Source organism: Patella vulgata, chromosome 3 (genome assembly GCF_932274485.2).
Source record: "Patella vulgata chromosome 3, xgPatVulg1.2, whole genome shotgun sequence".
Taxonomy (NCBI): Eukaryota; Metazoa; Mollusca; class Gastropoda; family Patellidae; genus Patella; species Patella vulgata.
Window position 1 is genome coordinate 66,803,720 of NC_065881.2, and position 18,864 is coordinate 66,822,583.

The 18,864-nt window shown below is 33.6% G+C and overlaps 1 protein-coding gene across 2 annotated transcripts in view; it reads left to right on the plus strand.

Moving 5' to 3' along the window:
• LOC126816067 (uncharacterized) overlaps positions 1-18,864 on the plus strand; it is a 59,638-nt gene that overhangs the window by 18,497 nt on the left and 22,277 nt on the right. For both annotated transcript variants that reach the window (XM_056099584.1, XM_050542247.2), the window contains exons 8-9: positions 6,506-6,575; positions 17,639-17,678. In XM_056099584.1, the coding sequence (XP_055955559.1) occupies positions 6,506-6,575; positions 17,639-17,678 (110 nt within the window). The remainder of the gene's footprint in view (positions 1-6,505; positions 6,576-17,638; positions 17,679-18,864) is intronic.

Genomic DNA, 18,864 nt, shown 5'->3' on the forward strand with positions numbered 1-18,864 from the left:
AGAATAAATGGTTCTTACAACTTTATTGTTACGCTAAAATATTTTTGAAGGCTCCTCGTTAATAATAGCTGCTTGGAATATCTGGGAGCGCTCTGACCAATCTCGCTCAACACCCTGTTTTATAACCCCCTAATTTCTGCACGTCTTAGATAGCCTTGACGTTAATTTCCATCCCAAATATGGAGTAAACCTCTTTATTTCACAAGACCAGAGGAAGAAACATTACCTTATTTGGTCTACCAACCATAGGTCAATAATTAACAATAAACAGATAGAATTTGATGGATATTTTGACAATGGTTATGATTTTATATACGCTGTTTTTTATACGCCCACATTTTCATGTTGACGTATACCGTTGTCGCCCCTGTCCGTCTACAATTTGTTTGTGGACACTCTACAGGTCACAATTTTAATCCGATTTTGAGGAAACTTGAAATATAGGTCTGTCTCCCAAAGATCTCAGTTCCTTTAGATATTCGCATGTATCGGACCATAACTTCATGGATTATGGCCACTAATTGTACTTTAGTTCACAATTTTGATTCGATTTTGATGAAACTTGATATGCATGTTTATAACCCAAATATCTTGTTTCCTTTCGATATTCGCGCACATCAGATCGTAACTTCCTGAATTATGGTCCGTGATTTATGAAAAATCGCGTTTTTAGATTGTGGTTCCTCTAGAGGTCACAATTTTTATCTGATTTAAAAACCTGGTTTATTATATCACCGTTACACCCTAATGACAGTCGAGTTTGAATTTCATGAAAATCAGACCAAAAGTGCCAGACAAAATGGCCGCCCCTTGTACGCAAATACAAATATGGTATATCAAGGTTGTGGACCCTCTAGAGGTCACAATTTTCATCCGATTTTGATGAAACTTGGAATGCATGTTTATATCCCAAAGATCTTGGTTCCTGTTTGTTTTCTCACTTCCTGAATTATGGCCCCAAATTGTCGAGAAAATCGCGCTTTTAACTTGTGGTCCCTCTAGAGGTCACAATCTTTATCTGATTTAAAAAAACGTTTTAGTATATCACCGTTACACCCTAATGATGGTTAATTTCGAATTTCCTGAAAATCGGACTAAAAATGCCAGAAATAATGGCCGCCACGTGTACGCAAATAGTGTTAACATCTGGTATATCAAGGTTGTGGACCTCCTAGAGGTTACAATTTTGATTCGATTTTGATGAAACTTGAAATGCATGTTTATAACCCAAAGATCTTGATTCCTTTCGATATTCGCGCATATAGGATTGTAACTTCCTGAATTATGGTCCTTGATTGTATGAAAAATCGTGTTTTGAGCTTGTTGTCCCTATAGAGGTCACAATTTTTATCCGATTAAAAAAAAATAATAGGTGTGAATATATCAGTTATACACTAATGATGGTTGAGTTCAAATTTCGTGAAAATCGGACAAAAATTGTATGCAAATAGTGTAAAAATATGGTATATCAGGGTGTGGACCCTCTAGAGGCCACAGTTTTTATCCAATTTGGATGAAAATTTAAATATATGTTTTTATCATAAAGATCTTGGTTCCTGTTGATAATCACACATATGTGACCCCCCACAGCATACTAGTCACAATGAGGAAATTTTGAAAATTGAGTTATTGTTATTTTCACATTCTCCAACTCATTACCTGCAATTTGATGTATAGTTTGTTTGAATTGGACAAAAATTGACTGAGCTGTGTCCATTAGAAGCTACCCAACTTACAAAAGTAAGTTTTGAGAAAAAGCAAGTCAAAAATTTGGTATGTTCCAAAACAAAATCCCATAGCAACCTGCTGTTTTGTCGTTGAATATATCTTTCCATGGGTTTTCAGGGGTGCTGAAGACGAAAATCGTAGTAAAAATTTGATCCGACTATTTCCGCAATATAATTGCTATATTTTGTCATTTAATATGTTTTTTATTTAGGATTTCAAGGGTGCTGACAACGAAAATTGTAATAAATGCACTGCTTTCGTAACAAAACATCCACAACACATAAGGCATAATATTCACATGATAGTGTTATACTGAAGAACAATCTATACATTAGTAGTCTGTTGTGTATAATATAACTTTAGTGAGATTAACTTAATCTTAATCTCATCAATTAATTAGCACCTTAGTGCCAGCTAGTGGTCGGGAGATTAAGATTTTTGATTGGATAATCATCAAAGAAGCCGCAACAGCTGTACACGTGTTCATTTAACACGTGAATTAAAATAAGATTTTGCGTGTACGATAGGTCTATTATTATTTTCAGGTACCGTGATGTTATCATGAGTCCCTATAGAAATGTCAATTTCATAGTCAATGTTTACGTTCACTTTCGTGCATTTTGGCTTTGATGTAAATATCAACATTATTCATAGGATACTCAATGGCAGACTCGAGAATCGTCGCATTTCGGCTCGTTGGTCGTTCTCATTTTTTCGACCCATTGTGATAAGAGAATTTTAAACAATAATATCCCAAATACATTCCATACTTTTCATGCTGTATGAAGAAGCGACGGTAAACGGAATTCAGCTATCAATAAAATTCTCTTCGAAAAGAACATTATTGGCCATTTTGTTTATTTCCATTTAAGGCCTATAGATTATTTTTTTAAAGATGATATGAGATACCAAACAATCACCACTTGGATTAATTATTCGGATTAAATAATGAGTTGTTGACAACTTTATCATTGACCCGTGACAGTTGATTAGTAATAGTATTACTCAATGACACACACCCGCTTGTCGATTAATTTGCATCATCAGCCACGTAGTTTCGATTAACACTCAACGGCAATCTATACGATCAGAATTAATTTTTTTTTTCTGCCACTTGTCAGAGTGAATCGCATGTAGGTACCCAAAAACATTGCCAAAACCAAATATTTATCGATAATGTCTTGCACGCGGTGTCTGGGCCAATCAGCAAAGGAGTTGTGTGGACAGCATGGCAACAGGCAGAGTTTATTTATATTTTTGGAGTGTTTTAAAACTCGATTGTATCCATTCAAAATAAATTCATCGACAATATTTTGATCATATTTATAAACTAGAGATGCTCCGCTTTACAACGATGCCAATTTTTATGCAAGAGGAATGACCGGTCGTCCCACTGCAAGCGAAGAAAAATAACTAATTTCGCCGAGAATTTTAAGAAATAGAACAGATTTAAGAATACGGTACTCTTACAAAACGTTCAAATACAGGTGTTTTAAAATGTTTTATTGCTATTTTGATCTTCTGTGTCGATAGATAGTATATTTATAGACTCATTTTTGTGAAAATCTCAATTTCGTTCAAAATCAATATTTTCACTTATTTTGTCTTTATCTCATTATTAATGCGGCCGGTCACATATCTTAACGTAACTTCCTGGATTATGGCCCCTGATTGTACAAAAAATCTTTTTTGTTTTTAGCTTGTTCTCTTTCCAGCTCTTGCAAAATGTGGGCGTATCCTGCCTGGCAGCAGATGGTTATGTACAACTATATATTCACGTTCATTAAGTACGTGTGATTTGACTCTGTGAACAGAGTGAAGCAACAATTTTTCAAAGAACCAATATGTGACTGGCCACACCTAAATGAGTCGAAATGCGCACGAATCAATAATGAGATAAAGACAAAATAAGTGAAAATATTGATTTTGATCGAAATTGAGATTTTCACAAAAATGAGTCTATAAATATACTATCTATCAACACAAAAAATCAAAATAGCAATAAAACATTTTAAAACACCTTTATTTGAACGTTTTGTAAGAGTACCGTATTCTGTCCTATTTCTAAATGAGTCGAAATGCGCACGAATCAATAATGAGATAAAGACAAAATAAGTGAAAATATTGATTTTGATCGAAATTGAGATTTTCACAAAAATGAGTCTATAACTATACTATCTATCAACACAAAAAATCAAAATAGCAATAAAACATTTTAAAACACCTTTATTTGAACGTTTTGTAAGAGTACCGTATTCTGTCCTATTTCTAAATGAGTCGAAATGCGCACGAATCAATAATGAGATAAAGACAAAATAAGTGAAAATATTGATTTTGATCGAAATTGAGATTTTCACAAAAATGAGTCTATAACTATACTATCTATCAACACAAAAAATCAAAATAGCAATAAAACATTTTAAAACACCTTTATTTGAACGTTTTGTAAGAGTACCGTATTCTGTCCTATTTCTTAAAATCTCGGCGAAATTCGTTATTTTACCTCGCCCGCAGCGGGACGACCGGTCATTCCTCTTGCATAATAATTGGCATCATTGTAAAGCAGAGCATCTCTAGTTTAAAAATATAATTCAAATATTCTCGAATTGATTTTGAACGGATACAATCGAGTTTTAAAACCCCTAAAAAATATAAATAAACTCTGCCTGTTGCCATGCTGTCTACACAACTCGTTTGCTAATTGGCCCAGACAAATTGTGCGAGGTTTTATCGATAAATATTTGGTTTTGGCGATAATGTTTTTGGGTACCTACATGCGATTCACTCTGATAAGTGGCAGAAAAAAAATTAATTCTGATCTTATATAGATTGCCGTTGAGTGTTTATCGAAACCATGTGGCTGATTATGTAAATTAATCGACAAGCGGGTGTGTGGCATTGAGTAATACTATTACTAATCAACTGTCACAGGTCAATGATAAAGCTGTCGGCAACTCATTATTTACTCAGAATAATTAATCCAAGTGGTGATTATTTGATATCTCATATCATCTTTAAAAAAATAATCTATAGGCCTTAAATGGAAATAAACAAAATAGCCAATAATTTTCTTTTCGAAGAGAATTTTATTGATAGCTGAATTCCGTTTACTGTCGGTGCTTCATACGGCATGCAAAGTAAGGAATGCATCTTGGATTTATTGTTTAAAATTCTCTTATCACCATGGGTCAAGAGAGAGAGATAGAGAAATGGGGTTTAACGTCCACTCGACACAAACTAGGTCATTTCGGGACTAACATATGGTTTAATTTTATTTCAATAATTCGCTTGCGCGTAGGGGTCTTTAACAGTGGGAGGAAACCGGAGGACCCGGAGAAAACCCACGAGGTTGGACAGGCGACCCAACTCCTTGTCACGTACAACCGGGGATTCGAAACCACGCCAGTTGACTCAATGACAGGCTTTATGATACAGTGCGCACGTGCTAACCATTTGGCCATCCAACCCCCCCAATGGGTCGAAAAAATGAGAACGACCAAAGAGCCGAAATGTGAAGATTCTCGAGTCTGCCATTGAGTATCCTCTGAATAATGTTGATATTTACATCAAAGCCAAAATGCACGAAGGTGAACGTAAGCATTTCTTGACTATGAAATTGACATTTCTATAGGGACTCCTATTTTGATAACGTCACGGTACCTGAAAATAATAATAGACCTATTGTACACGCAAAATCTTAATTCACGTGTTAAATGAACACGCGTACAGCTGTGGCGGCTTCTTTGATGATTGTCCAATCAAAAATCTTAATCTCCTGGCCACTAGCTGGCACTGAGTTAATCTCACCAAAGTTATAATATACACAACAGACTTCTAATGTATAGATTGTTCTTCAGTATAACACTATCATGTGAATATTATGCCTTATGTGTTGTGGATGTTTCGTTACGAAAGGAGTGCATTTATTACGATTTTCGTCGTCAGCACCCTTGAAATCCTAAATAAAAAACATATTAAACGACAAAATAGAAATAGTCGGATCAAATTTTTACTACGATTTTCGTCTTCAGCACCCCTGAAAACCCATGGAAAGATATATTCAACGACAAAACAGCAAATAATAAATGGCCTGGTTGCTATGGGATTTTGTTTTGGAACATACCAAATCTTTGACTTGCTTTTTCTTAAAACTTACTTTTTTGAGTTGGGTAGCTTCTAATGGACACAGCTCAGTCAATTTTTGCCCAATTCAAACAAACTAGACATCAAATTGAAGGTAATGAGTTCATGAATGTGAAAAAAACAATAACTCAATTTTCAAAATTTCCTCATTGTGACTCAGTATGCTATGGGGGGGTCACATATTGTCTTAAGGACCAAAGTGCTAATGCTTTAATTTCCCATATTTAGACTCATTCTCAAATTTAAAGTCGCAGCATGGAATCAACACTCACCTCTAGCAGAATTCCTAGCTATTCCCTTAAGGAGAGCACCACTTTAAATTTAATAACTATCCCTGCTCGTCAATCAATAATTGGAATACTTTGTTAATGACAAGTTGAACAACCTGGCCATACGAACCTTCACAGATATATCTACAGTTGTTTGTGCACACAAACCCCATTTTATACTAGATATTTTAAAATCTAGGAGGCAGGACTAGAATGCAATTTGTTTTCTTGTACTGATTTTGTCCGTACTGCATCGATTGTAACCAAATTCAGGTGACCAGTTAAGAGGCAATTATCAAGCAAGTTTCAACATTATGATCAGTTAGTTTTTAGTATTTAAACCCCATGATTTTTTTAACATTTAGCTCTATAATACTAGTGAAGATTTATCAGAAAATTTGGAATTTCCATCTGAATCAAGATCTGCTGCAACAGGTTAGTTATATATAATCAACAGTTCTAATTGTTTAGAAGTTTTGTATTTATATAGAACAATTCATTTTGTTCCGGTCACTTATTAGTGTTTCATGTGTTTCTTCCTGGTGAATATTACACTATTTCAATATCGTGGGGAATACTGTGTTGAACTCCAGAAACCAATAGTGGGATGGGTGATAATGAGTTGGAGATTTAACATTCAGATTATGGAGTCCAAATTATCTTGTATATTATTATAGAGCTTATGGCATGTCCCAGTCTGCCTTCTTGCTGCAACTTATAACAAAATCAACTACTTCTGAAAAACCATATAAATGATTCTGACAAAATGTGGGGCTATTGGTATTGGTGCTTATACCTATCAATATTTGATCAAATAAAGTTACATAAGCTCCACGTTTAACTCCTTTTCTAAGAGGTTTTGTTGGATTTCAGCAAAACTTACAAGAGTGTTACTTATACAGTGTTGTGATTGGAATGCCTTAAAAAGGAAAATTTAGATATTTTGGCTATAACAAAACTTCTTATGGTTGATATATGAAATGAAACAGGGTTTAATAATGTTGAATAATCACAAAGATTGGCCTGGTTTATTATGATGGCTATTATTATGCTGAGGTTTCCAGCGAATCCAAAATTAACTAGAACTGCGAAGCAGTAATGACGGGTTTCACTGGTGCCACGTTACCCTTGAACTTGTGTCACTTTTGGTGCCATGTTACCCTTGAACTCATCACTTCCAGTACCAAAGGAACCGATAAATAGATATCCACAAACTTTGCATGCATCAAATAAATTGGAAGCAGAATCAACCAAATCCAGCAATATTATACATTTGTTTCATGAATAACAAGTGATCCTGACAAAATTACATTACTTCCGGTGATAATGAAAAAGTTCAATTAGTTTTATGAAATCAGAAATGGCATAAGGCATCGCATGGTGAATTTTTTATGTAAATCGAATATTAATTGCTACTTATATAGACCAAAAACCTTAAAAAGTAACTTGTAGAAAATCGTCTATTTCTCTGCAACCGTACAAGTTAGAAACCATTTTTTGGTATCTGTATGATCGTGTGGGTCCAATCTATGTGTTGATTGGAATATCATAATTTTAAACACTTTACAAATCAGACGCATTTGAATAAAATATCTGCTTTGAGGACTAAAAATACAGTTTTTGCCAAAATGACGTTAAATCCGGTGATAATGAAATTCTTTAATTACTTGTATGAAATCGTAAATGGCATTAGGTATCACACATTGAAAATTTTATGAAAATCGAATAATAATTAAAACTTTTATGGACCAAAAACCTTGAAAAGTAACCTGTTGAAAATCGTCTATTTCTCCGCAACTGAACAAGTTAGAAACCATTTTGTGATATCTATATGATCGTATGGGTTCATTCTATTAGTTGATTGGAATCAAATATCAAAATTTAAAAAAAATATAACAAATACGACTCATTTGAATAAAATATCTCTTTTAAAGGCTAAAAATACATTTTTTGCCCAAATTACGTCATTTCCGGTGACATTGAAAATGTTAAATTGGTTTGATCTAGTTAAAATTGACATTACGCATCAAATGGTGTCACTTTTATCAAAATAATTGACACTTTTACAGACAAACTAGCGTAAAAAGGGACTCATGCAAAATTGCCCATTTCTCGGCAACTGCTTATATTACAAACTAATTTTCACATACATTCTCTTCGTATGGATTATTGCTACTAGTTTATGAAAGTTGCGAAAAAATATATTAAAATATGAAAAGCCTGAATGGGTTGTAAATAGCTAATTTTTTCACCCTTTTTCACCTTTAAATCGAAATTACCCGAAAACGAAATCGAAATTAAAAAAAGCGAGTCCGATGTTTTCTGCGCCTTTACAGGGCACACCCTTTCAGTCATACCAGATTTGAAAAAAATAATATTTGCTTTCAAAAAGTGGTACCGAACTCTCAAAATTGTAGTTTTTGCTAAATTTACATCACTTCCGTTGCCAAAAGGCAATTTTACTGGTAACAAAAAAAATGACATTAATCCAGGACTGAAAAACTGAATTAGCCAATGGGGGCCAAGGAAAAATACAGTGGCAAAAAATGTTGCCATTTTTGGTCAAATCAGATGACTCTTTAACCCTAAGTAAAATACCACATAAAAATATTCATTAATAAAAAAGGTTTTTGGTCAAATCAGATGACTCTTTAACCCTAAGTAAAATACCACATAAAAATATTCATTCATAAAAAAGTTTTTTGTAAAAATTTAAATTTTCAAAATTTGGTGCCTAATATCTCCTAAGATTCGTCGAAAATAAAAAATCCAAAGAACTGTAGTCATGTGCCTTGTCTCTGGCTATGTCAAAATGTATCAAATATTACAATCCGACAATTATTGATAACATTACGGCAAAATATCGAAAAACGACAACTTCGGTGATTTCGGACATTTCGCATTGTCGCAGAACGTTGGAAATAGCTTTAAAATTTAAGTCAAACCCACTTTCCCAGTAAAACCGAAGACATCGAATCGATCCGACAAGTAGTTTCTGAGATATGCTCAAATGGAAAAATAATAATAAGAAGAATAATAAGAATAACTAGAACTGCGACGCAGTAATGACGGGTTTCACCGGTGCTCCGTTTTCCTTGAACACATGTCACTTCCTGTACCGATAAAACTATTAAATAGGTTTCCATGTAAGCATTTCACACATCAAATAAAATGTATCCAGAATCAACCAAATCCGGCAATATCAATTCAATGTATACATTTGTTACTGTAAGTGATCCTGACAAAATTACATTACTTTTGGTGATAATGAAAATTCTAAATTAGTTTTATGAAATCATAAATGGCATAAGGCATCACATGGTGAAATTTTTTATGTAAATGGAATAATAATTGCCACTTTTATAGAACAAAAACCTTGAAAAGTGACCTGTAGAAAATCGTCCATTTCTCTGCAACCGTACAAGTTAGAAACCATTTTTTGGTATCTGTATGATCGTGTTGGTTCAATCTATTTGTTGATTGGAATCAAATATCATAATTTTAAAAACAATACAAATCAGACGCATTTGAATAAAATATCTGTTTTGAAGTCTAAAAATACATTTTTTGCCAAAATGACGTTACTTCCGGGGACAGAAAAAGTGTCAGATTACTTGTATGAAATCGTAAATGGCATTAGGTATCACACACTAGAAATTTTATGAAAATCGAATAATAATTGACACTTTTATGGACCAAAAACCTTGAAAAGTTACCTGTTGAAAATCGTCTATTTCTCCGCAACTGAACAAGTTAGAAACCATTTTGTGATATCTAATTTTTTTAAAAATCGAATAATAATTGACACTTTTACAGACAAACTAGCGTAAAAAGGGACTCATGCAAAATTGCCCATTTCTCGGCAACTGCTTATATTACAAACTAATTTTCACATACATTCTCTTCGTATGGATTATTGCTACTAGTTTTTCACCTTTAAATTGAAATTACCCGAAAATTAAATCGAAATTAAAAAAAGCGAGTTCGATGTTTTCTGCGCCTTTACAGGGCACACCCTTTCAGTCATACCAGATTTGAAAAAAATAATATTTGCTTTCAAAAAGTGGTACTGAACTCTCAAAATTGTAGTTATATTCCATTATAATATGCCCTTTGGGCATCTCCGATTTATATTGCATATTTCTCATTGATCTAAATAAATATGTATACTAACTCAACATTCAAAGTCTAAAAATAGCACAATTGCACGTGCAGCACCGTGTCAACATACGCCTGACTATAAATAAGAGGTAAGGCTCGGCTCTAGTTGTCTTTTTCTTTTTTGATCTAGACCATGACTAGTAGTGGTGCACTATCTTAGTCATATTATATCGTATACTATTACTTTGCGATTTTGTTGGATCGTAGATTCAATTTCTTTTTTACGTGATCGCGACCGGTACGCTGTGCCGGTCCATATATTTTTTGTGGCGTTGTTTCACGCCCGTTTATTGCTTTATTCCATGTTGAATTTAGTAAATCTCCAAGCGATGATTTTTAGAGGTTTTTTCTGGAGAGTCTGTTTCTATAAACTTAGAACCGGACATTCTCATCCTTGATGAAGGTTAAACCTCTTGGTTGATGTAGATACGATCGGTAAAAGAAAATCCGCCATTATATTATAAATATCTCAACCGGATGTTTACACCGGTAACAGGCGGCTAAAGGGACAAGTAATAAATCGTATTTTTAAAAAGAAAGGTATAGTGCCTTCTAAACCTTGTGATAGGGTGACCCACCATAAATAAATATCTCCAAATATCTCGACAATTACGCCACAATATTTATATATATGCCAAGCCTCAAATCAGTTTCACACAATTATAGTCACTAAATAAACGACCATGTTGTACTTAATAAGCTATGACCATTAATCATCTATAAATAATAGACTGAAAACTGGTTCAAAGTGTCGTCCATAACATCCAGACACTTTTGAGTAAAAGATAGGTTACGTGCCCTTGTTTTGAAATTAGTCTCGCTTAACCAGTCTATCGACCATTCTACGTCTGATTGACAGGTCGGGATAATCAAGACTACTTTTTTACGAAACATAACAGAAAGCTAGAACAAGAAATTGAATTTAGAAATAAGCACTTTAGGCAACTCAACAATTGTTTTAAGAAACTTGTAAAAGTAAAATGAAACTACTGATAGTATCATGTTCCTGCTAACGAAAGTGATTCAGAGATATTATTTGTACTAAACCAAAAGATGCCACTCTTAACGGTACAGTTAATGATAAAGCAATTTAAAAAATAAAACAAACGTAATTTCTGAAGCTGCTGTGATAACCAAGAAGCTAAATTTTACTGCTATTCAAAATCGTCAACAATAGATTTTTTACGGCTCTAATAGTTGATATATTTGTAGAGAATTGCACGTGCCATGGCTATTTATCGACTCAAAGAGAGTGCGGGGTAGTTAGAAATCAGTTCGAGACACGCAACCGAAGCGTGCACATTTAGCCCTGTCGAGACCAACTTTCTGTAGAGTGCACGGGTCACCCTACTTGTGACTAAAACAAGATTCGTAATGTCCCGATCAGGTAGATAAATTCAGGCCGAGTGGTATTGCCATTACGGAAAATTACTGTGGATTCTTTTGTTTCACCATTAATTTCACTCTACCCCAATCTGTCTGTTGATCGCGGTCATTTTGACATTTTTCATGTCGGTAATAATCGTGTCGCTTGGTGTTGATAATCATTTTTTTCTATCTACGGGACCACGTGTCCTCTGTTCGGAGTGTATATTTTAATGGAAATAATTATGTTTTTACTTCTACCGCCGACAAATGGATATATAGGCTTGTTATTCATCTAAGTCCTATACCGGTAGTTTTAGTAATAATAGTCTTTATATATGACTATATAGTCAAATGAAAATGAAATAAATGACACAGTAGCCTACCAATTTATAACACTTATGTAAGAAGAGATGATTTTAAAATCAATTAAATATTATATTTTTAACGATTTTGTTTACAGACAACAATGTTAATAATAATGTCATTGATGAGAAATAAAATGAAATGAAATGAGGTTTAACTTCTACTGTTCTTCTCCGACTGGGCTTATATAAAGACGGGGTCATTGACGAGCACAAGACTTGTCAGGCAAATTCGTCATGCAAATGCATCATTTTGTTCAGACCAATCTATGGAACCTAATGGTTCATAATTTTTGACCCTGAATCAACAGTATAATGATTTCTGTCCTGACCAGGGGTTCAATGATTTTGTTTTTTCCCCCATTTTTCAGGGTGACAATGCAGTAAATGATTCGATCGTTAATCTATAAACTAGTTAATATGGTTACCATGAAGCATGTTGAGATAGATTAACTGGTTGTTAAAGACCCTATTTAAAAAGAAAAATTACAAATGCATGTGGCCGTATGTTGCACCTCAGGTGGACACTGACATTTGGTCAGTTTTTACTCCATCAAGCACAGTCACAAGATACGGCTATTCAGGATATACAGAAGATAATGGGCCTTGGTGTTTCCCCTTATTGTCATTGCTGTCAAAAAATTAAGATACGAAAAATTCTATTGCTGATTCAGTAAGTGATCCAGGTAATACCCATTTGGAATTGTCTTTTAAAACTTAGGAATTCCCTTAAACGCTATTTAAGTCGTTGGTATCACCCACTCTGTTCTTCCAATCGGCCAGTCGATACGACTTTATATAGATCAGTCAATCAATTATACATTATATGTATTATTTGGTAATCATGTTGAGTCGAGTACTAAGCAGCAATCCTTTTACAGGCCTCCGTTTTCAGGGCAGCATCAACCCAGCTACAGTAACACCTGTAGGTAATACTTTTGTAGCCAGCCAGATTTCGAATACTTTTTAGGCAGTTGGTCTATCATGACATCAGATAACTGGATTCTTAATACAGTTAGCGGGTACCGGTTTGAGTTTTATTCAACCACCCTTTCAACTTTGATTGCCTAACCACCTCTGTATAATTCAGAGCAGGTAGAGTTTGTTGATTAATTTAATGTTAAGTAAGAAGGCTTTATGTCCAGGTATTCCCTGGTTTTCATACCAATCAGTTTATTTCTAATATCTTTTTAGTTACAGAAAAAGACTGACGATTATCGTCCTGTTATAAACCTGAAAAATTTAGATATTTATAGGTTATGGACATTATCGTCCTGTTATAAACCTGAAAAATTTAGATATTTATAGGTTATGGACATTTTACACAAGAAACTTTATGCTTTGCTTCTATCAGTATAATACATAGAGAGGTTTTTCTATCATTAATGGATCTAAAAGATGCCTTTTTTCTATTCATATTCGTCCAGATCATCATAAATAATATTTACATTTTATTAGAGATCAAACGGTTGAGATTACATGACTCCGTTTCAGAGTTTCCTCAGCTCCAAGAGTTCTTTCTAAAGTTTTCAAATCAAATTTTGCAATCCTTCGCAGGCAGTGTATACATTGTTCATATTTTACAGACAATTCTATTTTTTCTTTTCCACTATCAACACTGCAAAAGAATGTGGTTTTACGCACAGAAAGCTGTAAGATGTTTTCGAGAGCTAGGATTTCCTTCTAAAGAAATTATTTTTTAGAATTTACTATTAATTGTCATTTATTTACTGATCTCTTACTCAACGAAGGATAAAGTCAAAACCAAGACCAGAGCTTTATTAACATCGAACAAGCTCACTATCAGACAAAGAGTATTTTATTGGACTGTGTTCCTTTTCTACGAACAGCAATACTTTTAGTACCTTTACCTATATAAAAGAGTAATCTAGAGCTTTAAGTTAAACAGAATGTAATTATTCATATGGGTATTTCCCTCAATGACGTTTGAGTTAAACTGGTGGTTACATATATAACATTAGCATTTAAAATGGTTATCATATTAGACCACTCTTGTGTCTTTACTTTGGATGCTTCTCTTTATGTATCGGGTGCTCACTCCTTCTGATATTCACATCTATCTGCTTTGGAATAGTTCAGAATATCAATAAATTATCTTGAACTGCTGGCAGTTTTCTATGGATGGACATCATTGTGCAGCAATTTATCTAATACGCATATACTTGTTCCATGTGATAACACTATATCCTATAATTATCATATATTTATAATATTGGGGAACTATAGATAAATTGTTTTAAAATAAGCAAACAAATTTGGAACCGGTGGGCTTCTAGAAATATTTATCTGCTAAATATAGATCAATTATGTCTCATAGCATAACAGATGCATTATCTAGACATTTTTCTGACTTCACAGAATTGAAGTTGATTAAGCACATTTTTCAGAGGGTATGTAATCTTTTATCTGTACCGGACATAGATCTATTTATACCACAGCTTATTTACCAAGTTGTAAAGTATGTATCTTGACAGTCTGATCCATTTTGTTTGGCTCTTGAATATGATGTATTTAAGATGAGTTGATTTAATTTTCACCAATACATCTTCCTCTTCTCACTGAAAGTTTCAGTGTAGTTGCCAAGTATCGGTATCTCAACAAAATAATCAGAGACCATGCTATAATTATAGTGCTAGGATGGCCAATACCGGTTTGGTATTCTAGACTCTTAGCAATGCTAATTTCTAACCCCATTCATTTGCTCCTACGGAAGGACCTCTTGCATTTAGTTCACCATGGGATGTGCTACCCCATGGGAGGCAAAATTTTATACATGAATGCTTGTCTCAAGCAAACCCTCACTAATAGAGGACTATCACAACATGCTATTGACACTATTCTCAGGTCCTGGAGACCAGGAATTAACAAACAGTATAATCTGGCCTTGAGACGATAGAATTTTTAGACAGATCGAAAACAAATTGATCCTTTGGATCCCACTGTAGAAAATATTGCAAATTATTTGAGTGATTTGTTGTCTAGTATTCCTATAGTGTTGCTAACACCTACAGATCAGCAATTGTTCAGACTCTGAAAGTTTCAGGCAGCAGGAAGTTCAGAAACCATGCCATTATTTATCGTTTTTTGGAAGGTATTTTTAATCTTGATCCTCCAAAATCTTGTTTTGTAGCAACCTGGAGTGTTTCTATTCTATTAAATTGTTTTTTTGCCTTAGAAGGTATATCTTTGAAGCTTCTCACTTATATAACAGTGAACTTATTGGCTCTAGCTACAGTCCAAAGGTGCCACATTAAGAGCTTTTAGTATTAATCGCTTTCTAGATTAACATTTAACATTTTCATTATCACCGGAAGTAATGTAATTTTGTCAGTATCACTTACATGTAACAAATGTATACAATGAATTGATATTGCTGGATTTGGTTGATTCTGCATACATTTTATTTGATGTGTGCAATGCTTATATGGAAACCTGTTTAATGGTTTCATCGGTACTGGAAGTGACATATGTTCAAGGGTAACGGGGCACCGGTGAAACCCGTCATTATTGCGTCGCAGTTCTAGTTAGGGTTTCACTTCCGGTGATAATGAAAATCATAAATTACTTGTATGAAATCGTAAATGGCATTAGGTATCACATACTGAAAGTTTTATGAAAATCGAATAATAATTGACACTTTTATGGACCAAAAACCTTGAAAAGTTACCTGTTGAAAATCGTCTGTTTCTCGGCAACTGAAAAAGTTAGAAACCATTTTGTGATATCTATATGATCGTATGGTTTCATTCTATTAGTTGATTGGAATCAAATATCAAAATTTTAAACAAATAACAAATACGACTCGTTTGAATAAATTATTGGTTTTAATGGCTCTAAATACAGTTTTTTCCCAAATTACGTCATTTCCGGTGACATTGAAAATGTTGAATTGGCTTGACCTAGTTAATATTGACATTACGCATCAAATGGTGTCACTTTAATGGAAATCCAATAATAATTGACTCTTTTACAGGCAAACTAGCGTAAAAAGTCACTCATGCAAAATTGCCCATTTCTCGGCAACTGCTCATATTACAAACTAATTTTCACATACATTCTCTTTGTATGGATTGTTGCTACAAGTTTATGAAAGTTACGAAGAAATATTTTAAAATATTAAGATGCTGAATGGGTTGTAAATAGCTTAATTTTACACCTTTTTTCACCTTTTAATCGAAATAGCCCGAAAACGAAATCGAAATTAAAAAAACTGAGTCCGATGTTTTGTGCGCCTTTGCATTGCGCATCGATTTAGTAGTAACAAAATTTAAAAAAATAATATTTGCTTTCAAAAAGTGGTACCGAACTGTCAAAATTAATGAATCTAGAAGCGTAAAACTGAATTAGCCAATAGTGGCCAAGGAAAATTATTTAGACAAAAATTGTTGACATTTTCGCTCAAATCAGACGACCCTTTAGCCCTGGATAAAATATCATCAAAAAATATTCATTAATAAATAAGTTTTTTGTAAAAAGTTAAATTTTCAAAATTTGGCGCCTAATATCTCCGAAGATTCATCGAAAATCAACAATCTAAAGAACCGTAGCTACGTGCCTTGTCTCTGCCTATGTCAAAATGTATCAAATGTTAAAATCCAGCAATTATTGTAAATGTTACGACAAAATTTCAAAAATTAACCACTTCGGTGATTTCGGACATTTCGCATTGTCACAGAACGTTCAAAATAGCTTTAATCTCTAAGTCACACCCACTTTCCCAGTGAAACCGAAGAAATTGGATCAATCCGACAAGTAGTTTCTGAGATATGATCAAAATGGAAAAAAAAAAAATAAGAAGAAGAATAATAATCCGAACAAAAACAATAGTGTTTCACACAAGCTACGCAGTGTGAAACCCTAATAATAATAATAATAATAATAAGAATAATAATCCGAACAAAAACAATAGTGTTTCACACTGGCTACGCAGTGTGAAACCCTAATAATCTTAACAAAAACAATAGTGTTTCACACAAGCTACGCAGTGTGAAACCCTAATAACGAAGTAATAATATTTTTTATGACAATATCACATGACTGCCTACAAGAGAAGGGGACAGAAATGGGGCTTGACGTCCATTCGACACAAACTAGGTCATTTCAGGATTAACATATGGTGCAATTTCAATAATTCGCTTGCATGTAGGGATCTTTAGCAGTGGAAGGAAACCGGCAGATCGTGAGAAAACCCACAAGGGTGGACAGGCAACCCAACTCCTTGTCATGTACAACCAGGGAATCGAAACCACGCCAGTTGACTCAATAACAAACCTTATGATACAGCGCGCATGCGCTAACCATTCGGCCATCCAGCCCCCCCCCCCCCCCAGGTTTTACAAACTTGGGTACCATACTGGTTGCGTACACTTACAGGAAGTTGGCTACTATATACTAGTTAAGTACCATTACAGAGTTTTTTGGCCAATCGTATAATTGACCCATTTCATATTTCATTTGAGTGTTTGTAACTTTTATATGTTATCACAGTCATAAAATGGAAACCTGCCATGTACGCAACAATATTTTATCTTTTACAAATTCTTAATATAATTCAATGTTATTATTAATATGTGAAATTTATTATAGAAGATGGAGAAATGGATGTTAGAAACAAGAATCGACCAAGGTAAATTATAGTCTCTGAATGTCATTTAAGGGATTTGATCAGGGCTCACACTGGCTTTCGATTTTTTTCCGCCAAAATGGATCATAATTTTTATATAAAAAAACTGTTCATATTTTTGTCCCAACTAGAATATTTTATCTGCCAAAAATGTTTGATAAAAAAGACATCACCTAACAATTTTATGTCTCAGCTAGGCTTATTATAAAACACTTACCAATATAGACAATACAATATACAACAACTTTAAAAATATGTCTTTACATTCATTCGAAACCCGAATTTGACGAATGTACTCCGAGATAACTTTGCTCTACTGCGACGAAGTTAACGAATGAATAAAATCCTCAGTGAAACAAAGTTCATACCTTCAAAGCGCCAACAACCAAGCCTAAAAAAGATGCTAACAAGAGCAAAATATGATAGTCTCGAAACAGAGTACGCGGTAACAAAATGCGGACGAGGAAACTGTGGAATGTGCGGTTACTTGATTGAGGGCAATTCTTTTAACTTTAATAATTTTTCATTTAAAATAAATAGTAGTATGACATGCTCTGTCACATATGTAATTAAATGCCTTGGGTGTAATGAATTGTACATTGGATCCACAAATGAATTACGGAAGCGTGTGACAGTACACAAACAGCATATAAAAGAGGAAATATACTGCAAAATCCCATTAAGTGGGCTAAAAATAAATCGTAACATTTTCATATTTTCCCCTTTTATAAACTGTCTGATAATAATATCACAAAATTAAGAGTTAAAGAAGAGTATTTTATAAACAAATTTAAACCCAAACTTAACCAGTCATATTTTTTTGTTTTAATTTTTATGAAAAATTATTGTAACTATCTCTCCATAATGACGCTACATAATGACGTAATGCCATTATCTATTATTGCCTTGAAAACCTAATGGCGAAACATGTAGGCATTTAAATAAAATTTCTTTAATGGTATTTTCTACTTAATCTTTTAGAATGTATTATATCCTTTTACGGTAAGCACCCTTTTAATTTTTATATATATATATATATATATATATATATATATATATATATATTTTGAATTAATGATTAGTTGATTGATAATTATTGTGAATGAGATATATATATCCATTCACAATAATTATCAATCAACTAATCATTAATCCATGACAACTGATAAGTCTACTCATTGACAATCGG